The sequence below is a fragment of the Scyliorhinus canicula genome, chromosome 14 (assembly GCF_902713615.1).
Source record: "Scyliorhinus canicula chromosome 14, sScyCan1.1, whole genome shotgun sequence".
NCBI lineage: Eukaryota > Metazoa > Chordata > Chondrichthyes > Carcharhiniformes > Scyliorhinidae > Scyliorhinus > Scyliorhinus canicula.
Window position 1 is genome coordinate 55,964,621 of NC_052159.1, and position 18,262 is coordinate 55,982,882.

General features: G+C 43.9%; 1 protein-coding gene across 1 annotated transcript in view; it reads right to left on the reverse strand.

Moving 5' to 3' along the window:
• The window catches only part of ift88 (intraflagellar transport 88 homolog), a 164,606-nt gene that overhangs the window by 26,590 nt on the left and 119,754 nt on the right, over positions 1-18,262 (reverse strand). Inside the window, exons 19-21 of the mRNA XM_038818078.1 lie at positions 7,982-8,132; positions 3,032-3,147; positions 975-1,027 (exon numbers count right to left, since the gene is read on the reverse strand). Of these exons, the coding sequence (XP_038674006.1) occupies positions 975-1,027; positions 3,032-3,147; positions 7,982-8,132 (320 nt within the window). The remainder of the gene's footprint in view (positions 1-974; positions 1,028-3,031; positions 3,148-7,981; positions 8,133-18,262) is intronic.

The window sequence follows — 18,262 nt, forward strand, 5'->3', positions numbered from 1 at the left end:
TGTATTTGATTTACTGGTTGCTGAGATATTCACTCTTTGTTTTAAAAAGGTTAACTTGAGTTCATAGAATAAATATTGTTTTGTTTTAAAAAACCACTGGTCCATTTTCTACTGTACCATACCTGTAGAGTGAGCCGTGTGTTCCCCATACTACAATCTATTAAAAGTTGTGGGTCAGGTGAACTCCATGATACACTTTGGGATTCTCTAAACCCTGTCCATAACAGTATCCACCATATTTAAATATGGCTCGAAGGCCTCACAGGCGAAAAACACCACCACCCCCAGCATGGAACACCTCAGCCCCCGACCAAGCCCAACCATCCCTCCCCCGAGCACTGGGGCAGCAGCTCCAGTGACCTTGAACTGTGTCTCAGAAAATGGAAATGGCTGCTCACTTCTTCAGCTAATAATAATCTTTATTGCCACAGATAGGCTTACATTAACACTGCAATGAGGTTACTGTGAAAATGCCCTGGTCGCCACATTCCGATGCCTGTTCGGGTACACAGAGGGAGAATTCAGAATGTCCCTATTACTTAACAGCACATATTTCCCCTCAGCAACCATTGCACCAGCTTCATGTTTTTAAAAAGGAATATTAAACAACGCACAGTTGATTTATCTCTGGGGAGCCAGTGCATTCGACTTCAATCTCGCTAATGAGATGGAAATGAATGCAAATGAGGGTTAATGATATGCTCGTCATGTTTTGGAATGATCCAGAACTCGCCGTCGGGAGCGGGCTGGTTAGATAGCAAACTGATTCGCGCCCGGCAGAAATCTCGATTTTTGGCCTTTCTTGTTATATAACTGGCGCACCCAGATCCACGCTGGGCGCAAGGTGGTGGTTAAATCCCGCCATTATTTCCAACATCTGACTCTTGCTAACATTTTTGTTTCAGGTACCCAAATTTGAGATCGAAAAGCTTTGAATCTGGACAATATAAACAACAATCTAGTATTTAACTTACCACTTCTTCTATAACAGCTAGCCACCATTAATTGCCATTTGACTTGAGTAGGCCTGCATTAAAAAATACATTTTTAATTTCTTATTTTCAATATCCTCTTCTTGTGACTGCAAAATTGGGTTAAAAAAAAATTAATTACTTATGCATAATTTTCAATTATAACCATTTGCTGCTCAAATATGTTTTCCACAACTTATTATATATTTCCCGACAACCCTTCTAGTTTAGATTGCCTTATACAAGAGCACACAATTGTCAATATTTTCCAGGCATCAAACACTGTTTCTTCTCATCTTCATCTGTTGAATAATGTAAAAGAAAGCGGAGAGGAGTGATGACTAACCATCTGATTTTCTTTTCCTCCTAATAATTTAAATGCTTTACTTAATATCTCACATAATTCCCTGACTAACATCGAGGGCTCACTATGTTGGAGGCACATATATGAATACTTCCGTGACTCTGTTTGGTACTGTGCGCACCGCAAAAATATTTAACAATTGCTGAAAAAAAGCATAAATCAGAAATTCAGCATTAAATAAATGGTCAAATCTGGTAGGTTTCTAAGCAGCAAATCTCTGCTAGGAAAGTTTACAATATATAACACATGTTGCGATGCGTCTGTGAAAAGCCCTGCACAAATCAAATAATTGCCATCTAACTAAAATATGTGTCTCTAGGAACTCTTGAACTGCATATTTGAACGTGGCATTATGAGCGTTGCACAGTGATATCATAAAAATGCATCTTTAATTAACAAAAAAATCCTAACAAAGCATCATCATACTCAGGCAAAAAGCTTGATAAATTTTTTAACTGGTTCTTGAATAATCTTATCCTAATGGCAGAGCAAGTAATTTTTTTAAATTATAAATTAACAGGTGTAAAAGAGTGCGTTTGAAATATTTGGGGCGCGATTCTCCGCTGCACAGGCCGGGTGGGAGAATCGCGGGAGGGCCGCTCTGGCACCCCCCGCGATTCTCCCACCCCCCCCCCCCAAAATGGTATGTCGCGATTTGCGACACGCCGCTCGGAGAATCGCGGGTCGCCATTTTTCACAGCGACCCCCGGTTCTCCGGCCCGGATGGGCTGAGCGGCCTGCCGTTCCCGACTTGTTCACGCCGGTGGCAACCACACCTGGTCGCTGCCGGCGTGAACATGGCGCAAAAGGTGAGTTTGGGGCCTGTGGGGGGCGGAGAGTGGATCGAGCACCACGGCCGTGCTCGGGAGGGGACTGGCCCGCGATCGGTGCCCACCGATCGTCGGGTCGGCGTCTCCAAGGGACGCACTCTTTCCCCTCCGCCGCCCCGCAAGATCAAGCCGCCATGTCTTGCGGGGCGGCGGAGGGGAAGACGGCAACCGCGCATGCATGGGTTGGAGCCGGCCAACCTGCGCATGCGCGGCTGACGTCATTAGGCGCCGCCAGCCGCGTCATTCTCGGCGCGCCGCCCGAGATTTACGGAACGCCGCTCCTAGCCCCCCGGGGGGGGGGGGGGGGGGGAGAATAGGGGGTGAGGAGCGGCCTCCGATGCCGTCGTGAAACACTCCGGGTTTCACAACGGCGTGGGCCGTTGCGGAGAATTCCGCCCTTGGTCTTTAGTGTACGTTTGATCATTTCCTATAGTTTGATATACTGAGCAAGCTCAAAGTCTGATAACACATCTTTTAGCTCTGGTATTTCTAACATTACTTCTTGTTGAACTTAAAATAATTTCTATTAATTATCAGTGCCTGTCTGCTAAGAAGCAAAAAGAATTTTAATAGGAGTCACCGTTCTCATTCCATGACTTTCTTCTTCCTGCATCAGAAAGTTGTGGGTCCAAGAACTTTCCAGGAACTGAGAGCATTATCTATACTGACGCACTTCAGATTAGTTATGGGGAAATTGCTGTATTATCAGAGGTTTATCAGATTGAAAGGTGTAACAGATCATTTTTGAAAACCATTAGTTTCCATGTGTGATACTCAAGAGAAGCCAACATTTTCCTGAATGGCCATCTCTTGTTATGCCTAATATGAAAAACAACACACAAGTATAAAGACAAAATATTTCTTACTGTATAAGTGCTGCTCTTTCAAAGTATTGAATAGCTTTTTCACAGAACTGTGTGTCAATATAGTAGGCTCCAAGCCATTCAATGCCCTCGATGTTCGATGGGAAATACCTAAATGACTAACGAAAACCATTATCTTCCACAATGAATGCATGTTGTTACATCTACACTGCACTACTTAATTATCAATATAATGTACTGCACAAAATTAAAATTTTTCCTCAAAAGTATTCACTAAACATGCTAAATTAGATGTCACGCGTGTTTAAAAGAACATATAGAGAGGATAAAGGATTCTAACTGCTAAGCTGCAAGGCAGCAATGTAATTTAATGGATCAAATGGCACTAAAAGAAAAGCAATTTAATTTCAATTAAATATCAAGATCTGTTAACAGCCTTAAATTCACTGAAAGGCATAAATTGTTTGGAATAAAATAATACAGTTGTTCCATTAAATATCTGGAAGCCTGCTCTATTGGTACAATTAAAACAAAGCATTCATGCCTATTCTAAGGCCGGGCTGGAGACGCCATTCCCAATATGAGGATGAGGTTATTTGTACTGTCAGGGCTGGCAACTGGCACTTGGAAAGCTGCATCAGCAATGCCTTCCACAACTGGCCTTTATAAGGCAGAATGGCTTAACATACATGTATATATGTTGAGCTTACATTACAATTCCTTTTCTTACTGTTGTTATGCTATATTTCCAGTTTCTGGCTGAAGATATGTTCATTTTAAGATTTAGCATGTGAAGGAATATTCAACGTATATATAAAACTGCAGTATTACCAGGTTCATTTTTAGGCACAACTTAATACTGAGAAGTTCAGAAAAATATATCAAATTTATGATAACGGTTACAATACTATTCCATTTAATTAGCTTTCCACTTATATCTTAATTATAAAATGTACTAAAAACTTAATCACAATCAAAACTACAGCATTCACACACGTGAAAGGTCATTTTAGAATGTTTTTAAAACAGAACTGAGAACAGATCGAATCAAAGTTGCAGAGGTAAGAATAAATTGTAGATCATCGTTTTTCTTAGAAGGAGCTTTTGAGAGTGTTACTAATGTGAGGCTTTATAAGATGATTAGATTTAAATTGTCTCTTTTAATATAAAAAAGGCAGAATGCCCTGGAAAAGGGGGATGGTATGACGTTGTATTAAACTTTGCCCAGCAACGGGCCAGGTGTTGATTACCATAAAAAAGGGGTACAGGTTAAGCCTTACTGAACCTACATGCCATATTTCACACCTGAACGCAGCTGTTTTGTCCCAGGTAGTCTGATTAAAAACCAAAAGAGAGAGCACTAGACAGCAACGACAGTCACTGTAGTCCATAGAGGAAAACAAACGATTTTCTCTGTTAGTCACAAGGCAGAATGCTTTTCAAAACTTGTCCACTCGTGAAGAGACGGAACCGGCAGTTATTTAAAGATGCTGGAAGATATTCGCTGGCAAGGCCAGGAGAAGAAATCGCTGCAGTCTAACTGCTGAAACAGTAAGAAGTTTTACAATGCCAGGTTAAAATCCAACAGGTTTATTTGGAATCACTAGCTTTCGGAGCGTAGCTTCTTCATCAGGTGAGTGCTAAGTGAGTACATGAAAGAGCTATGCCTTGAAAGCTAGTGATTCCAAATAAACCTGTTGGATCTTACTGCGCCCATCCCAGTCCAACACCAGCATCTCCACATCATAACTGCTGAAAGTTAGTTCAGAAACGAGGGAGATGATTTTTGGCAGTCACTAAATATTGTGACTCACCGAAACAGGGGCAAGAGCTGGGAGTAACTGCGGACTGTTTCCTTTAAAGACCAATTCTGTTGAAAGCATACAGTAAAGTATATACAGTACGTAGCATGGGATTATTGATTGCATTTATACATTAATAAAAATTATCTTTTATGCAGTTGTGAGTACTAATTGCCCACCAAGGAATTTTTTTTCGTGATTGTTATTGGTTTGTTTGAGCAAAAGCCTTTAACTTGAATTCTTGTTGTGCAATTCCTTTAAATCAGTCACTGTCTTGTTAAAAAATGACCAGTCTTGAAGGGGATCATAACAGAGGTAGCAAAGTGAAGCAGCTTTAGGAGAGAATTTCGGAGAGCAGCACAGACAGTGCAGAATGTTCAAAAATCCCCCAGAGTTATGCTGCGGGATTCTCCGACCCCCCGCAGAGTCAGAGAATCCCCGGGGGGGCCGCATGAATCCCGCCCCGCCGCTCCGACGCTGGCTGCCGTCTTCTCCGGCGCCGGTTTTTGGCGGGGGCAGGGACCACGCCGCGCCGGTCGGGGGCCGTTGGCAGTGGCCCCCCCAGCAATTCTCCAGGCCTGATGGACCGAGCAGCCGTCGGTTTCTGGCCAGTCCCGCCACCGTGGATTGTGGGACACGGCGGGACCAGGCTGAGAGGCCGGATGGTGTGGTCATCGGCGGGAGGGGGGGGTTATCTGGCCCCACAGTGGCCTGGCCCGCAATCGGGGACCACCGATCTGCGGGCAGGCCTGTGCCGTGGGGGCATTCCTTCCTTCCGCGCCGGCCTTGACACGACCCTGCGCATGTGCTAGAATACGCCGGCCGCTCTGCGCATGCGCGGAACCACGCCGGCAGTTCTGCGCATGCGCTAACTCGTGCCAACCCTTTGATGGCAGTTGGCGTGGTGCCAACCCCTCTGGCGCCAGCCTAGCTCCCGGAAGTGCAGAGGATTCTGCAACTTCCGGTCGGCCTGACACCGGAGTGGTTCGCGCCGCTTTTTACGTCGGCGGCGGGCCATCGCTGGGATTCGGGAGAATACCGCTGCCTGTTTATGAATTTGCACTTTGGAACAGTTACAGAATGGAAAAAAAACTTTTGTTAAAAATGGTCATGGAACAGCAGCCTTTCTGTGAATCACACTCGAAGAGACATTAACATTTAAAAAAATAAATTTAGAGTACCCAATTATTTGTTTTCCAATTAGGGGCAATTTAGCATGGCCAATCCACCTACCCTGCACATCTTTGGGTTGTGGGGGGTTAAACACACTCAGACAGGGGGAGAATGTGCAAACTCCACATGGACAGTGACCCAGGACTGGATCGAACCAGGGTCCTCAGCGCCGTAGACAGCAGTGCAAACCACTGTGCCACCGTGCTGCCCCGTAGAGTCATTAACATTTAAACAATAGCCTGAGACCGAGTTTCAGCATGACCTCTCCAGAAGCCCCCACAGTGGAGCCAACTCCTGATTCGGGGCAAGGATTGTCCACAAACTCCATTAACACCTCCATCCCAACAAAGGCCCAGTAACAGAGTGTCCCATCAATCATCTACATAGCTTACCCACAACACCAGGACAATAGGTCAAACAATCAACATCTAACCAGGTCATCAAGCCAAAACTAAGTCAAGATTGTAGATAAGTCATCTATCAACTATAATATGGGTGGAAGAAGACAAGAATTCAGTTTTGTTTTTAAGAAAAGAAAGGGGTGCAGTCCAGATCCAGCAGCCCAGGAAAATTCAAGTTTGGTTACCCAGCTACATCGATATCAAGCCTGAGAAACAAGGAGCCGACATTAGCAATGGAAAGTTCACCAGAGAAACACCAAAGGAACACACCCCAACTGACCTGGAGCGCAGCCGAGGGCCTCAACGATGTCCGGGATACAGTACCTCAAACCAGCAAAGCCAAAGGGGAACCAAAAATGCATTTTGGAAGCTTCTGCCTAGATCACAAGGGTGAGCATAGATCCTGACACACAAGCCCCAATCTAGTCAGTCAGGAGAGGGAAGTTGGTGTTGGGGTTTTTATTTTTTCTTTTGCTAATTGTATATTGTATTTGCATGTTCCCTTCTTTCTCCCTCATCTAGTTTGTAATATCGTAGTTTAAGTTTGGTAATTTCATCTTGTTTGAAATAAACCCTAATTTTGACCTAGCATCAGAATCCTTGCCTGCCTTATTACTCACACTCTGCTAATAAGTCCCGAGTGTGTAGGAGCACCTCAAAACGCTCAGGGCTAGGAATAAGCTGTGGGAACACAGGCCATTGTAGCAGAATCCCCTACAACAGCAATTTACAATGTGGTTATACTTGCATTCAAGTTGCTAACAAAGTTGCATGCTAATTCTAAACATATAGAGCCCTTGTCATCCACTTTTTCTGCTCTGGTTGAATGGTAAAATCTCTCTAATTTTCTCTTTTGTTGCACACTTATCTAATAATCTGCATTCGCTATCACTGAACATTCATGTGGTTCTTCCAATCTGTTGCCATGACTTTGATCTGACTGATCATGACTGGCAGAATCCCTGGAGAAATGCATGATATTTTGTCTGAGGGAACCCACAAAATTTTACACTGGTTATTTTTGGCAGAGGAGGACTGGTACTTCCTTTGAGGCAGAACCGTGATCAGTCCTCTACATGGACTTGTGCATCAGAGGGAGTCAGGGTAAGAAGCGTAGGCTCTCAACACAGAGGGAACCTGCATCCTCAGTTGGATCTGGTGAGGGTGGATGTCAGTACACCCACTGAGATGAGGCAAAGTGGTCTCTTGAAGGGCACATGTAAGCCCTACCTGTGGAGTTCACATCACTTTTGTGAAAAGATCAGTGTTTAATATTATCAGCCCTTTGTAAAGGAGTAGAAACATAACATCTCAAGATGGTGGTGGGGAGCAGATCACTTCCCGAATGGCAAAAGGCACCAAAGTCTGCATTGGACTGGTGGGTGTCCAAGGTGACACAGATATTTTCAGAGCTCATGATATTTAAGTGTCTTTGCTGTGACCCTGCATACTGCGGCAGGACCAGTGCTAGAGGACATTATTGGTCATGATCTTGACTGATCATATTGGGACCCATACTTTTAACTTGATAATTCAAAGACAGAATTAGATTCGCAACTGGTTATAAAAAGACCCCAGATTGACTAAATTCTGTTTTTCCATTGCTGGCTAAATACCTCATAATAGTACTGGAAGGCCTGGGACTTGTCTCCTTCATTGTCGTACAGGTCTCCTAATTTAGCAAGTGCCTGTGGGTCAGTGGGGGCAACGCTAATCAACTGCATGAGCCACTCAATGGCTTGGGTCAGATCTTCCAACATTTCATATCTTAAACAAAGGAAGTCAAGGATCAGGTTTTCTTTCAAAGTTAAAGGTTTTACTGTCATGTGAGTATATATCTTGTAGCACCACTTCAGTGTATTTTAATATTATTGTCACTTTGTGTTCACTAAATAATACAGTAGTGGATGTCATGTTCCAATATATAATGAACATCTAGACAATACTTTAATTTGGCCACTTTTAATCAGTTTGGTTTCTGAGTTCCAGACATTTCAGCAAATACTTAATTAAGTATGGACATTCAACCTTTGTTTAAGAATGGAGCAATCCTTCTTCATCAGAACTGAAAAAGCTCAAGGTGAATAGAATAATTTGGGAGGAATGGCAACGCATCCATACCATATTCCCAGTATTTTGTGCGACAAAGAAAATGTGGGAGTTAAGATCTGCCACCATCTTTAATTTCTCCTTTCTTAGGTACTTAGCTCCAAATAATTACCTCTTTTCTGCCATCCTACTCCTAAAGATATTCCTGCCTTAAATCCACCTTGAATATGCTCGAAGTAAGCCAGGGAAGTGGGATGGAAATTTTCAGAGATGGGAGGAGAAAGGAATTAGAACACTAAAAGATTTATTTCTTGGGGGTCGTTTTGCAGGATTGAAGGAACTGGGAGCGAAGAATGGGCTGATGCAGGGGGAAATATTTAGATACTTGCAGGTTTGAGACTTTGCCAGAAAGGAGATACAGAGCTTCCCAGTAGAGCCGGCTTCCACATTGCTGGAGGAGGTGCTGACGACAGGGGGACTGGAGAATGGAGTAGTATCAGCGGTTTACGGGGCTACTTTGGAGGAGGAGAAGGCACCACTAGAAGGGATCAAGGCAAAGAGGGAGGAAGAGTTGGGAGAGGGTATGGAGGAGGGGTTCTGGTGTGAGGTGCTCCAGAGAGTGAACGCCTCCACCTCGTGTGCGAGGTTGGGGCTGATACAGCTGAAGGTGGTGTACAGGGCGTACCTTACAAGGGCGAGGATGAGCCAGCTCTTTGAGGGGGTAGAAGATACATAGATACATGGAAGATAGGAGCAGGAGCAGGAGCAGGCCTTTTGGCCCTTCGAGCCTGCTCCACCTTTCATCACGATCATCCAACTCAATAGCCTAATCCTGCTTTCTCCCCGTAGCCTTTGATCCCATTCTCCCCAAGTGCTATATCCAGCCGCCTCTTGAATATATTAAAAGTTTTAGCATCAACTACTTCCTGTGGTAATGAATGCCACAGGCTCACCACTCTCTGTGTGAATAAGTGTCTCCTTATCTCTGTCCAAAATGGTTTACCCTGAATCCTCAGGCTGTGACCCCTGGTTCTGGACACACCTATCATTGGTAACATCTTCCCTGCATCAACCCTGTCTAGTCCTGTTAGAATTTTATAAGTCTCTATGAGATCCTCCCTCATTCTTCTGAACTCCAGTGAGAACAATCCCAACCTAGTCAATATGACAGTCTCCTCATATGACAGTCCCGCCATCCCTGGAATTAGTCTGGTAAACCTTCGCTGCACTCCCTCGAGAGCAAGAACATCCTTCCTCAGAAAAGGAGACCAAACTGCACACAATACTCCAAGTGTGGCCTCACCAAGGCACTGTACAATTGCAGCAACACATCCCTGCTTCTATACTCAAAACCTCTTGCAATGAAGGCCAACATACCATTAGCCTTCTTTATCGCCTGCTGCACCGGCATGCTTACCTTCAGCGAATGGTGCACAAGGACACACAGGTCCCGCCGCACACTTCCCTCTCCCAATTTACAACCACCATTCAGGTAGTAATCTGCCTTCCTGTTTTTGCTTCAAAAATGAATAACCTCACGCTTATCCAAATTATACTGCATCTGCCATTGATTTGCCCACTCGCCCAACCTGTCCAGATCTTGCTGTAGGATCCCTGCATCCTTGTCACAATTCACCCTCCCATCTAATTTGGTGTCATCTGCAAACTTTGAGATGTTCCATTTTGTTCCCTCATCCAAATCATTAATATATATTGTGAATAGCTGGGGTACCAGCACCAATCCCTGTGGTACCCCACTGGTTACTGCCTGCCAATTTAAAAAGGACCCATTAATCCCTACTCTTTGTTTCCTCTCTGCCAACCAGTTTTCTATCCATACAATACATTTCCCCCAATCCCAGGCGCTTTAATTTTGCACAATAATCTCTTATGCAGGACTTTGTCAAACGCCTTCTGAAAGTGCAAACATACCACATCGACTGGCTCCCCCTTGTCGACTATACTGGCTACCTCTTCAAAGAATTGCAACAGATTTGTCAAGCATGATTTTCCCTTCATAAATCCATGCTGACTCTGACTGATCCTGCCACTGTGTTCTAAATGTTCCGCTATAAAGTCCTTGACAATGGATTCAAGCATTTTACCCACTGTGTGTAAACGTTGTGGGGGGAGGTCCCGCAAACCATGTGCATATGTTTTGGTCCTGTCCAAAGCTGGAGGATTACCGGAAGGAGGTGTTTAGGGTAATCTCTAAAGTGGTGCATGTGAAACTGGACCCAGGCCCTCGGGAGACCATATTCGGGGTGTCGGGTCAGCCGGGGTTGGAAACGGGTGCGGAGGCAGATGTTGTAGTCTCCACCTTGTTGATCGCCTAAAGGCGGATCTAGTTAGGGTGGAGATCAACCTCTCCACCTTGTGGCCGGGGAGGGGGGGGGGGGGACCTGGCGGAATTCTTAACGCTTGAAAAGGTCAAATTTGAACTGAGGGGAAGGATGGAGGGGTTCTACAATTCATGGGTGTTATTCATTACGCACTTTCGAGAATTGGATCACATCGAATATTAGGGGGGTTGGGGGCTGGGAGGGTTGGGGAGGGGGACTGTATGTGTTAATGGTGACTATGGGTGATTCCTGATTCCTTTTTGTCATTTGTTTATGTTAACATGCGGGCAAATGTCTAGGGTTTAGTGGGAGGATGGGATCGTTGTTATTGATATGGGGATTGACATTACATTCGTTACTGATTATTGTTTATTGTTGGGTGTAAATTTGGGAGAAAATGTGAAAAAGGAAAATTTAAAAAATATGCCCGGAGTAACCCTTTGTGCTTCTCTTGGCATTCAACAAAGTGTCCATTGAGCAATCCATTGCTGCTTGCTTAGCAGTTGCTACATAATAATAATAATAATAATAATTATTATTATTATTAAGTAGGAACCTCAATTTCTCCACTCTTCTCCCACATCTACTTTCCTGCCCACCTCACCCATGGAGGAATAACGTTATCAACTTCTATCTTATCCAACTTACTCGACTCACCATTGTGTTGTTCCTTGTGTCTTAATAAAGCTCGTAGTCTTAAAGTTGAAGTAGATGCTTTATTGTGAGTTTGTTCTCTCTTCAGTGCTTAACTTAAAGTTACATCTATGCTGCTAGTCTGTCTTGCTACCAGCTCCCGTCCTGTGAAGTGTGCCCTGACTTCCTGTTCGTCTGTATTTATATCTCTCCCGTGCTCCCTCTAGTGCTTGCTCAGTTGTATTGCATCTACACAGATATACAATTACCACATCCCCCCTTTTTTCTTTACATATTTTCTATACATTGTTAAAGAAAATTGTACAAAACAGTTAGATTACTTATGATATGTGTATCTATACAAGTGATGGTGATATTGGATATTTTACAAAGCCAATTTATATTTATGAGTCCAATCTTAATAAAAACATTTATGAGTCCAAACTTGATGAATCTGTTCGTTGAGTTTTTTCTTTTTCGTTGTTGACGTGGTGATATTGATATTGGAACTCCGTTTTGAATGTTGCCGGTGTTCTTGTTTTTTTAAGTAACCAATACGTAATCCCGAGGTGTTTGAATGGTCGAACCACTGATGTTGACTGACATGGACTTTTTTCTGTGCTTGTGGTATCAATTTAGTGTGTCATCTGCCTTGAAAGCTGGTGTGCTTGCTTGTTCTGGAGCAGATGTGAATTTGTGAGATTCGTTGTCATCCCATGGCATGTTTGTAGTCTTGTCATTGTTTTGCAGTGTGCTGTGGCATTGGCTTTCATGTGCAGAGTTGTACCATTTTGTACAAGTCGTTGTTTCATTGTTGTTGTTTCTGTCGTTTCTGTCTTTGTTGTTTTCGTTGTCGTTCTTGTTGTTGTTTTTGTCGTTTCTGTCTTGGTTCTTGTCGTGCTTGTTGTTGTCTTTGTTATGCTTCTTGTTGTTTTTGTTATTCTTCTTGTAGTTTTTGTTGTTGTACTTGTAGTTTTTGTTATTGCTGTTGTTGTTCTTGTTTCTGCAGTGCTTCTTGCGATTTTTGTTGTTCTTATTGCGCTTCATGTTGCTTTTGTTCTTGCTGTTGTTCTTGTTTCTGCTGTGCTTCTTGTGGTTTTTGTTTTTCTTGTTGTGCTCAATGAGTGTCCCGTGTGGATAATTTGAGTAATTGTCGCAGTTATTGGTGCGAGTGTCCTTTGTGGTATCTGTTACATTGAACGTTTCGTCTAGAGATGGGTGAGAATGATCTGATGTTGCATTGATGCTGGTGACATCAGTCATTTGTGGTGGATTTGATTCCTCTTGTTTGCTTCCTTTGTACTCCTCTTCTGGAGTCATTTGTGGTGGATTTAATTCCTCTTCTTTGCTTTCTTGGTGCTCCTCTTCTGGAGTCAAATTCTTCACGATTTCATTTTCTTGTTGGTCTTGGTGCTCCTCTTCTGGAGTCAAAACCTTCATGATTTCTATTGACGTGGCCTCTCTGGACTCATGAGTAGCCCTACTCTGTGCTTCTGTACAGACGAGCTGAGATCTGTCAGTCTCGCTGTGATGTTGCACCTCCTGTATGTCGAGTGTGATCTGATTATGTGAGCTTGGTAGACTTTCATAGTCTGCTTGTGGTTGCTCAGATATGGTGGGTTGACCTTCGTGGTCTTGTTCATGCATGGTGTTCGCTAGGGAGTGTTTGCTTGCTTCCATTTTAGAGTCTTTCAACGAGCTGTCTGTGGAGGCTCGCGTCACTCTCTATGTGGAGTCTGTCATCGCTCTCTCTGTGGAGTTTTTCTGTGCTCTCTGTCTGGCGTTGTCTTCGTCTTGGGTATTGCTGTCATCCAATGTATTGACGATCTGCCATAGCACCATGGTACTGGATTCAGCTACCATGAGTGGAGGCGTGTTGAGCTTTGCGACCGTGTTGCTGATGCTGTGATCAGCATATCCGAAGAACTCAGCCATGCCTCAGTAGTATTGTTCGAAAAACAAATCATTTTTCTTTGTTTTGGAATTGTTTTTGTTCTCTTCACTTTGGGTGGTGCAGACTGCTTGTTAAAGGGTGTTGTGAGAGTTATTTTCAACTGCTGGTGTAAGTTCAGGCGTTTTTCTGTCTTTTGAGGTAAGAAAATATGGTTTTACAGCTTTAAGTTTCTTGTTTTCAATTTTCGGGCATTTCACTTTTAAGTGGGCGTGGTCCAGGTCCTCTGATGTCATGACGCTCGTGACGTCATGCGTAGGAATCGATTGCGCATGCGCAAATCGGTCTTCCTTTACTGTGCAGTTTTTTGTCCACTGCGCATGCGTCGCTTGCGCATGCGCACAACCATGTTCGAATGGTGCAATCGTTCCTTTCAACTGGGCATGCGCAGCTTGCGCATGCGCAGAACGATCCACGACCAAAACTTTTTTTTACCTGCACATGCGCGGCTTGCGCATGCGCAGAACGGCTGATTTTAACTGCGCATGCGTGACTTCGGTTTCCTGCGCAGACGCAGATTTTTGTCCTTTGTTCCCCAGAGACTGTAAAATGTGCTCAGACGCCATTTTACAGTGGATTTCAGCGTTTTTTCTTTCTAAAAAGTTCAAGTTACTTTTTCCTTTCAATCTGGACTGGATTTCAGCGTTTTTTCTTTGTGAAATGTTCAAGTTACTTTTTCCTTTCGATCTGGACTTTTCACTCGCGATTTCTAGACTGAACCCTTTCTGTTCTGATAGTGATTGTTTGAGTTTTGCATCACTCAGTCCCTGTGCAATTTGGTCTCTGAGCATACAGTACTGTTCAACTTTTTTCTGTATTACTTCTAATTTGGTTCTGTCTTCACCTTTCAAGTATTTAAAGCCATTATATATTTCTGTAGCTTCATGTCCTGCGATGAGTGCTATTTTCATTTCTTCTGAGGCTGCTTTTAAATCATTAGCTATGATATATATATCGAAAATTTGTTTAAATATTTTCCATTCGTTACTTAAATTACCGGTTGTGTTCAGCTGAGGTGGGGTTCCAATCAATCTCATCGAATTAGCAAAATCTTCCAATGTCGAATGTCCAGTTGGAGTTTTCCTTGCCATTTTGAAACTTGGTTCACGATTGGCAATACCTTTCCCCTTATTGATACCACCATGCCTCACATTACTTTCTACCATATGCCACAGCCTCTTACACTTGTGCCAACTGTTCCTGCATGCTAGCTTCCTTCCTTCCTTGTATCCAATTCTCAGCCAACTCTCTCAGAACATCAGCATTCACAAGTTTCACCTTTTAAAACATATTCTGCTTCTGTATTCTTATGACCGAAGTGAATAACCTCATGCTTCCCCACATTATGCTCCATCTGTGAATTTGTTGTCCACTCAGCAAAACTGTGTAACCGTTTTTCAGTCTTTTGTGTCCTCCACACAGCTTACATTTCCACCTAGCTTTGCATCCAAAGCAAACTTAGATACATTAGTTTCTCTCTCTCCATCTGAACCATTATCATAGATTGTAAATAGTTGATGCCCCAGGATCGATCCTTGCAACACTCCACCATTCAAAGCCTGCTAAAAATGCCATATTTGTTCGCATTCCTAGTCAATTCAATTATCCCTAGTCAATTTTTAAAAATGTTGATTCAGGCAACTGTCACAAAATATCCACAAACTCATCTTCTGGATCAGCGTTACCAATTTGATTGTCCCAATCTATTTGAGCATTAAAGTCCCCCACAAGTATTGCATTGTCTTTGTTACCCCAAGCTCCATAATTTATTTTTTAATGCACTGTCCAATGATATAATTACAGCTACAGGACTATGAACTATACCCACCAGCATTCTGATTCTTGTATTCCTAATTTCTACCCATACCTATTCTATCATGATCTTCTGAGGTTGATTCTTTCTCACTATTATTCTTATGTCATCCTTTATGACCAACGCTACGCCTCCTCCAGCCTTTCTGTCTGCTTTAAGAAATATTGTGTACCCTGGAATATTTATTTCCCAGCCTTGATCACCTTGCAACCATGTCTCTATTCTGCTAGTCATCTTTTCAGAAAATGTAGCTTCTTTTATCATTCCAAGTACTTCCCTACCAGAGAAATTTGAGAAGCTGCTCTTTGTTGTCACCTTTCTGCGAGCGAAAAAGCCAGGAGCATCAAATTTAAATCAAAGCTTGTGTGAGGCAGTGATTGAAAGATGATGTGATTGCTGTTTTTATATATTCAAAAGGGACTAGGTAGATCATAATAAGCTACTTCACTTTGTCCAGAATGGTAGAACCAGTGGACATGGTCTGTACTTGAAGTGTGATAAGTTCAAAATTAATATGTGGAAACTTTAGGCTGGATTTTCAATTCTGGGTGAGGACTCTGCCCAACATAGCAGTTCTGGATCCTGACCCACATCTGGTGTCAACATCACTGATGCAATGGAATTTCCAAATGCAAATGTACCAACTGCTCTGGGTGTGGGGTTGGTACCCAGGCAGCAACCCAGGTAGTGATCTGGAGACAGCAGATAGAACTGGAGGGCCCTAATGTGATAGCAATACCTACCTGCGGAAATGTCTGCATAGGGAGAACAGGATGAGGTCAGTGTTGGTAGGAGCAGACAGGCATAGGTGGTGCTAGGATTTACAATGCCTTCCTGGAAGGTCCTCACTGAGGCTGTGATTGAGAAGAGGCAGATTTTGTTCCCACCCTCTGGCTCAAGAGCACCTCCTAGCTTTCAATTCTATTTTTAAAAAAACTAATTGAATTTATTTTGAAGCCAAAACAAGACCCTCCAAAAATGGACGTTGACTTATATGCAGAGTATAAAAGTGAACTACTGGCATAGATGGTCACCATTCTGAAATGTCATCAGTGTCCAATATAAAGAAAGAGTGGCACATCTTCGCAACACAGCCCTGATTGCCTGCCTGATCTTTTGCAGCCAGTCATAAACTGAAAGTAAGTAAAACATTAATTATGTGGTGCAAGATTATAGCATGTTGTGGTTGCCATGATGGGACTTGAACCTGTGTCCCCAGAACATTATCCTGAGCCTTTGGGTTAGTTGTCCAACGATAATACCAAATGCCAACATCTCTCCAATGTTATGTTATGTGAGTTGAGGGAGGGCAGCCTTCTTAAGCATCATTCTCCCCTCATCTTGCAGGAATGAGAGCTCACAATAAACTGGAGATGGCACATCATAGAATTTACAGTGCAGAAGAGGCCATTCGGCCCATCGAGTCTGCACCAGCCCTTGGAAAGGGCACCCTACCCGACCCTACACCCTATCCCTGTAACCCCACCTAACCTTTTTTGATCACCAGGGGAAATTTAGCTTAGTCAAACACCTAACTTGCACATCTTTGAACTGTGGGAGGAAACCGGAGCACCCGGAGGAAAACCACGCAGACAGGGGGAGAACGTGCAGACTCCGCACAGACAGTGACTCAAGCCGGGAATCAAACCTGGGACCCTGGAGCTGTGAAGCAACTGTGCTAACCACTGTGCTACCGTGCTGCACGGAATGAAGGGTGGGCCAACACCAGCTCATAGGCATGAAAATTACTGTGGTGCCGCCAATAAGACAGGCCATTCATTGGTGATGGTAAGGCTGGAAGCCAAGAGGTGCAGGGTCCTCGGGTGAAGGGCATGGAGAAAACTCCTGTCCAGTGATCGCTGTGGCTCGTTGATCACTGCCATTTATTGGGTTGGTTGCTCTGATTTAGCTACTGAATTGTCCAAGTACTAATCAACACCATTTTCGTGTACCTCCTACAAGTTCTGAGGCCAGCAATTCAATGAGTGGAATACCACATACATTGCCAGCCTTCTCACCACTCAGCAATGTAGACACAATGGGCAGGATTCTCCCTTTTGTGGACTAAGTCCCCACGCCTGCTGGAAAATGGGCAGGAATCACTTCAGACATTTTCCTAGAAAAAGTTATCAGACTTGGGGGAACAATCACAACAGGGGCTGGAAAGAAGCCGTGATTGGCAGCAGGGAGATGAAGGAATTCCTTAAGGAACTGGAGTATATTCCTGCATCTCCTTGCTGACAATGTGTGCTATTCAAACTCCTTCTGGAATCAGTAGTTCCTGCTTCACTTTTGCTGCTAGGATTCCTAAGCCCTGAAAAACCAGCTGGCAGCAGCTAAATTTAAATCAGGCTTTCAAATGTGGGAGACCCACCTTGCAATCCGCCACCATAAATACCATAATTCTCTGATGAAGTTTCACCCATCCGATCTGTCATAGGCCTAACTTTCCACAGATTTACCATTCTCACCTCCCCCAACCCAACTTGAATTGCAGGCTATGTCCTCTGGTTCTACTGAGCTGGGCAAGATTGTCTAGCCATCATCTCATCTTGCTGTACACATTTTGGCTAGTATACCTACTTTCATTATAATAATTACAATTCTTCAGGTGCGGGACAGAGCAGGGAAGATGGTGGTGGCTCCGGGTGTGATCAACAAGGTCTTTGAGGAATTCTATGAGAGGTTGTACAGGTCAGAGCCACCTGGGGAGACCGGGAGATGCAGAAATTTCTAGATGGGCTGGAGTACCCGAGGTTAGGGGAGGGGGACAGGGCTACATTAGAAGGAGCGATAGTGGAGCAGGAGATAAAAGATGCGATTGGAAGGATGCAGTAGGGGAAGGTGGCAGGGCCGGATGGGTTTCTGGTGGAATATTATAAAAAATTCAAGGATAAGCTGGCACCCCTGATGGTGGGGGTGTTTGGGGAGGCGATAGGGAAGGGGGTGTTGCCACACACGTTGGGCAGTCATCGATTTCCCTGTTGCTTAAAACAAATAAGGAACCGACGGAGTGTGGGTCGTATCGGCCCATATCACTTCTGAATGTGGACGCAAAAGTATTGGCGAAGGTACTGGCGGGTAGGCTGGAGGAGTGCCTCCCGAAGGT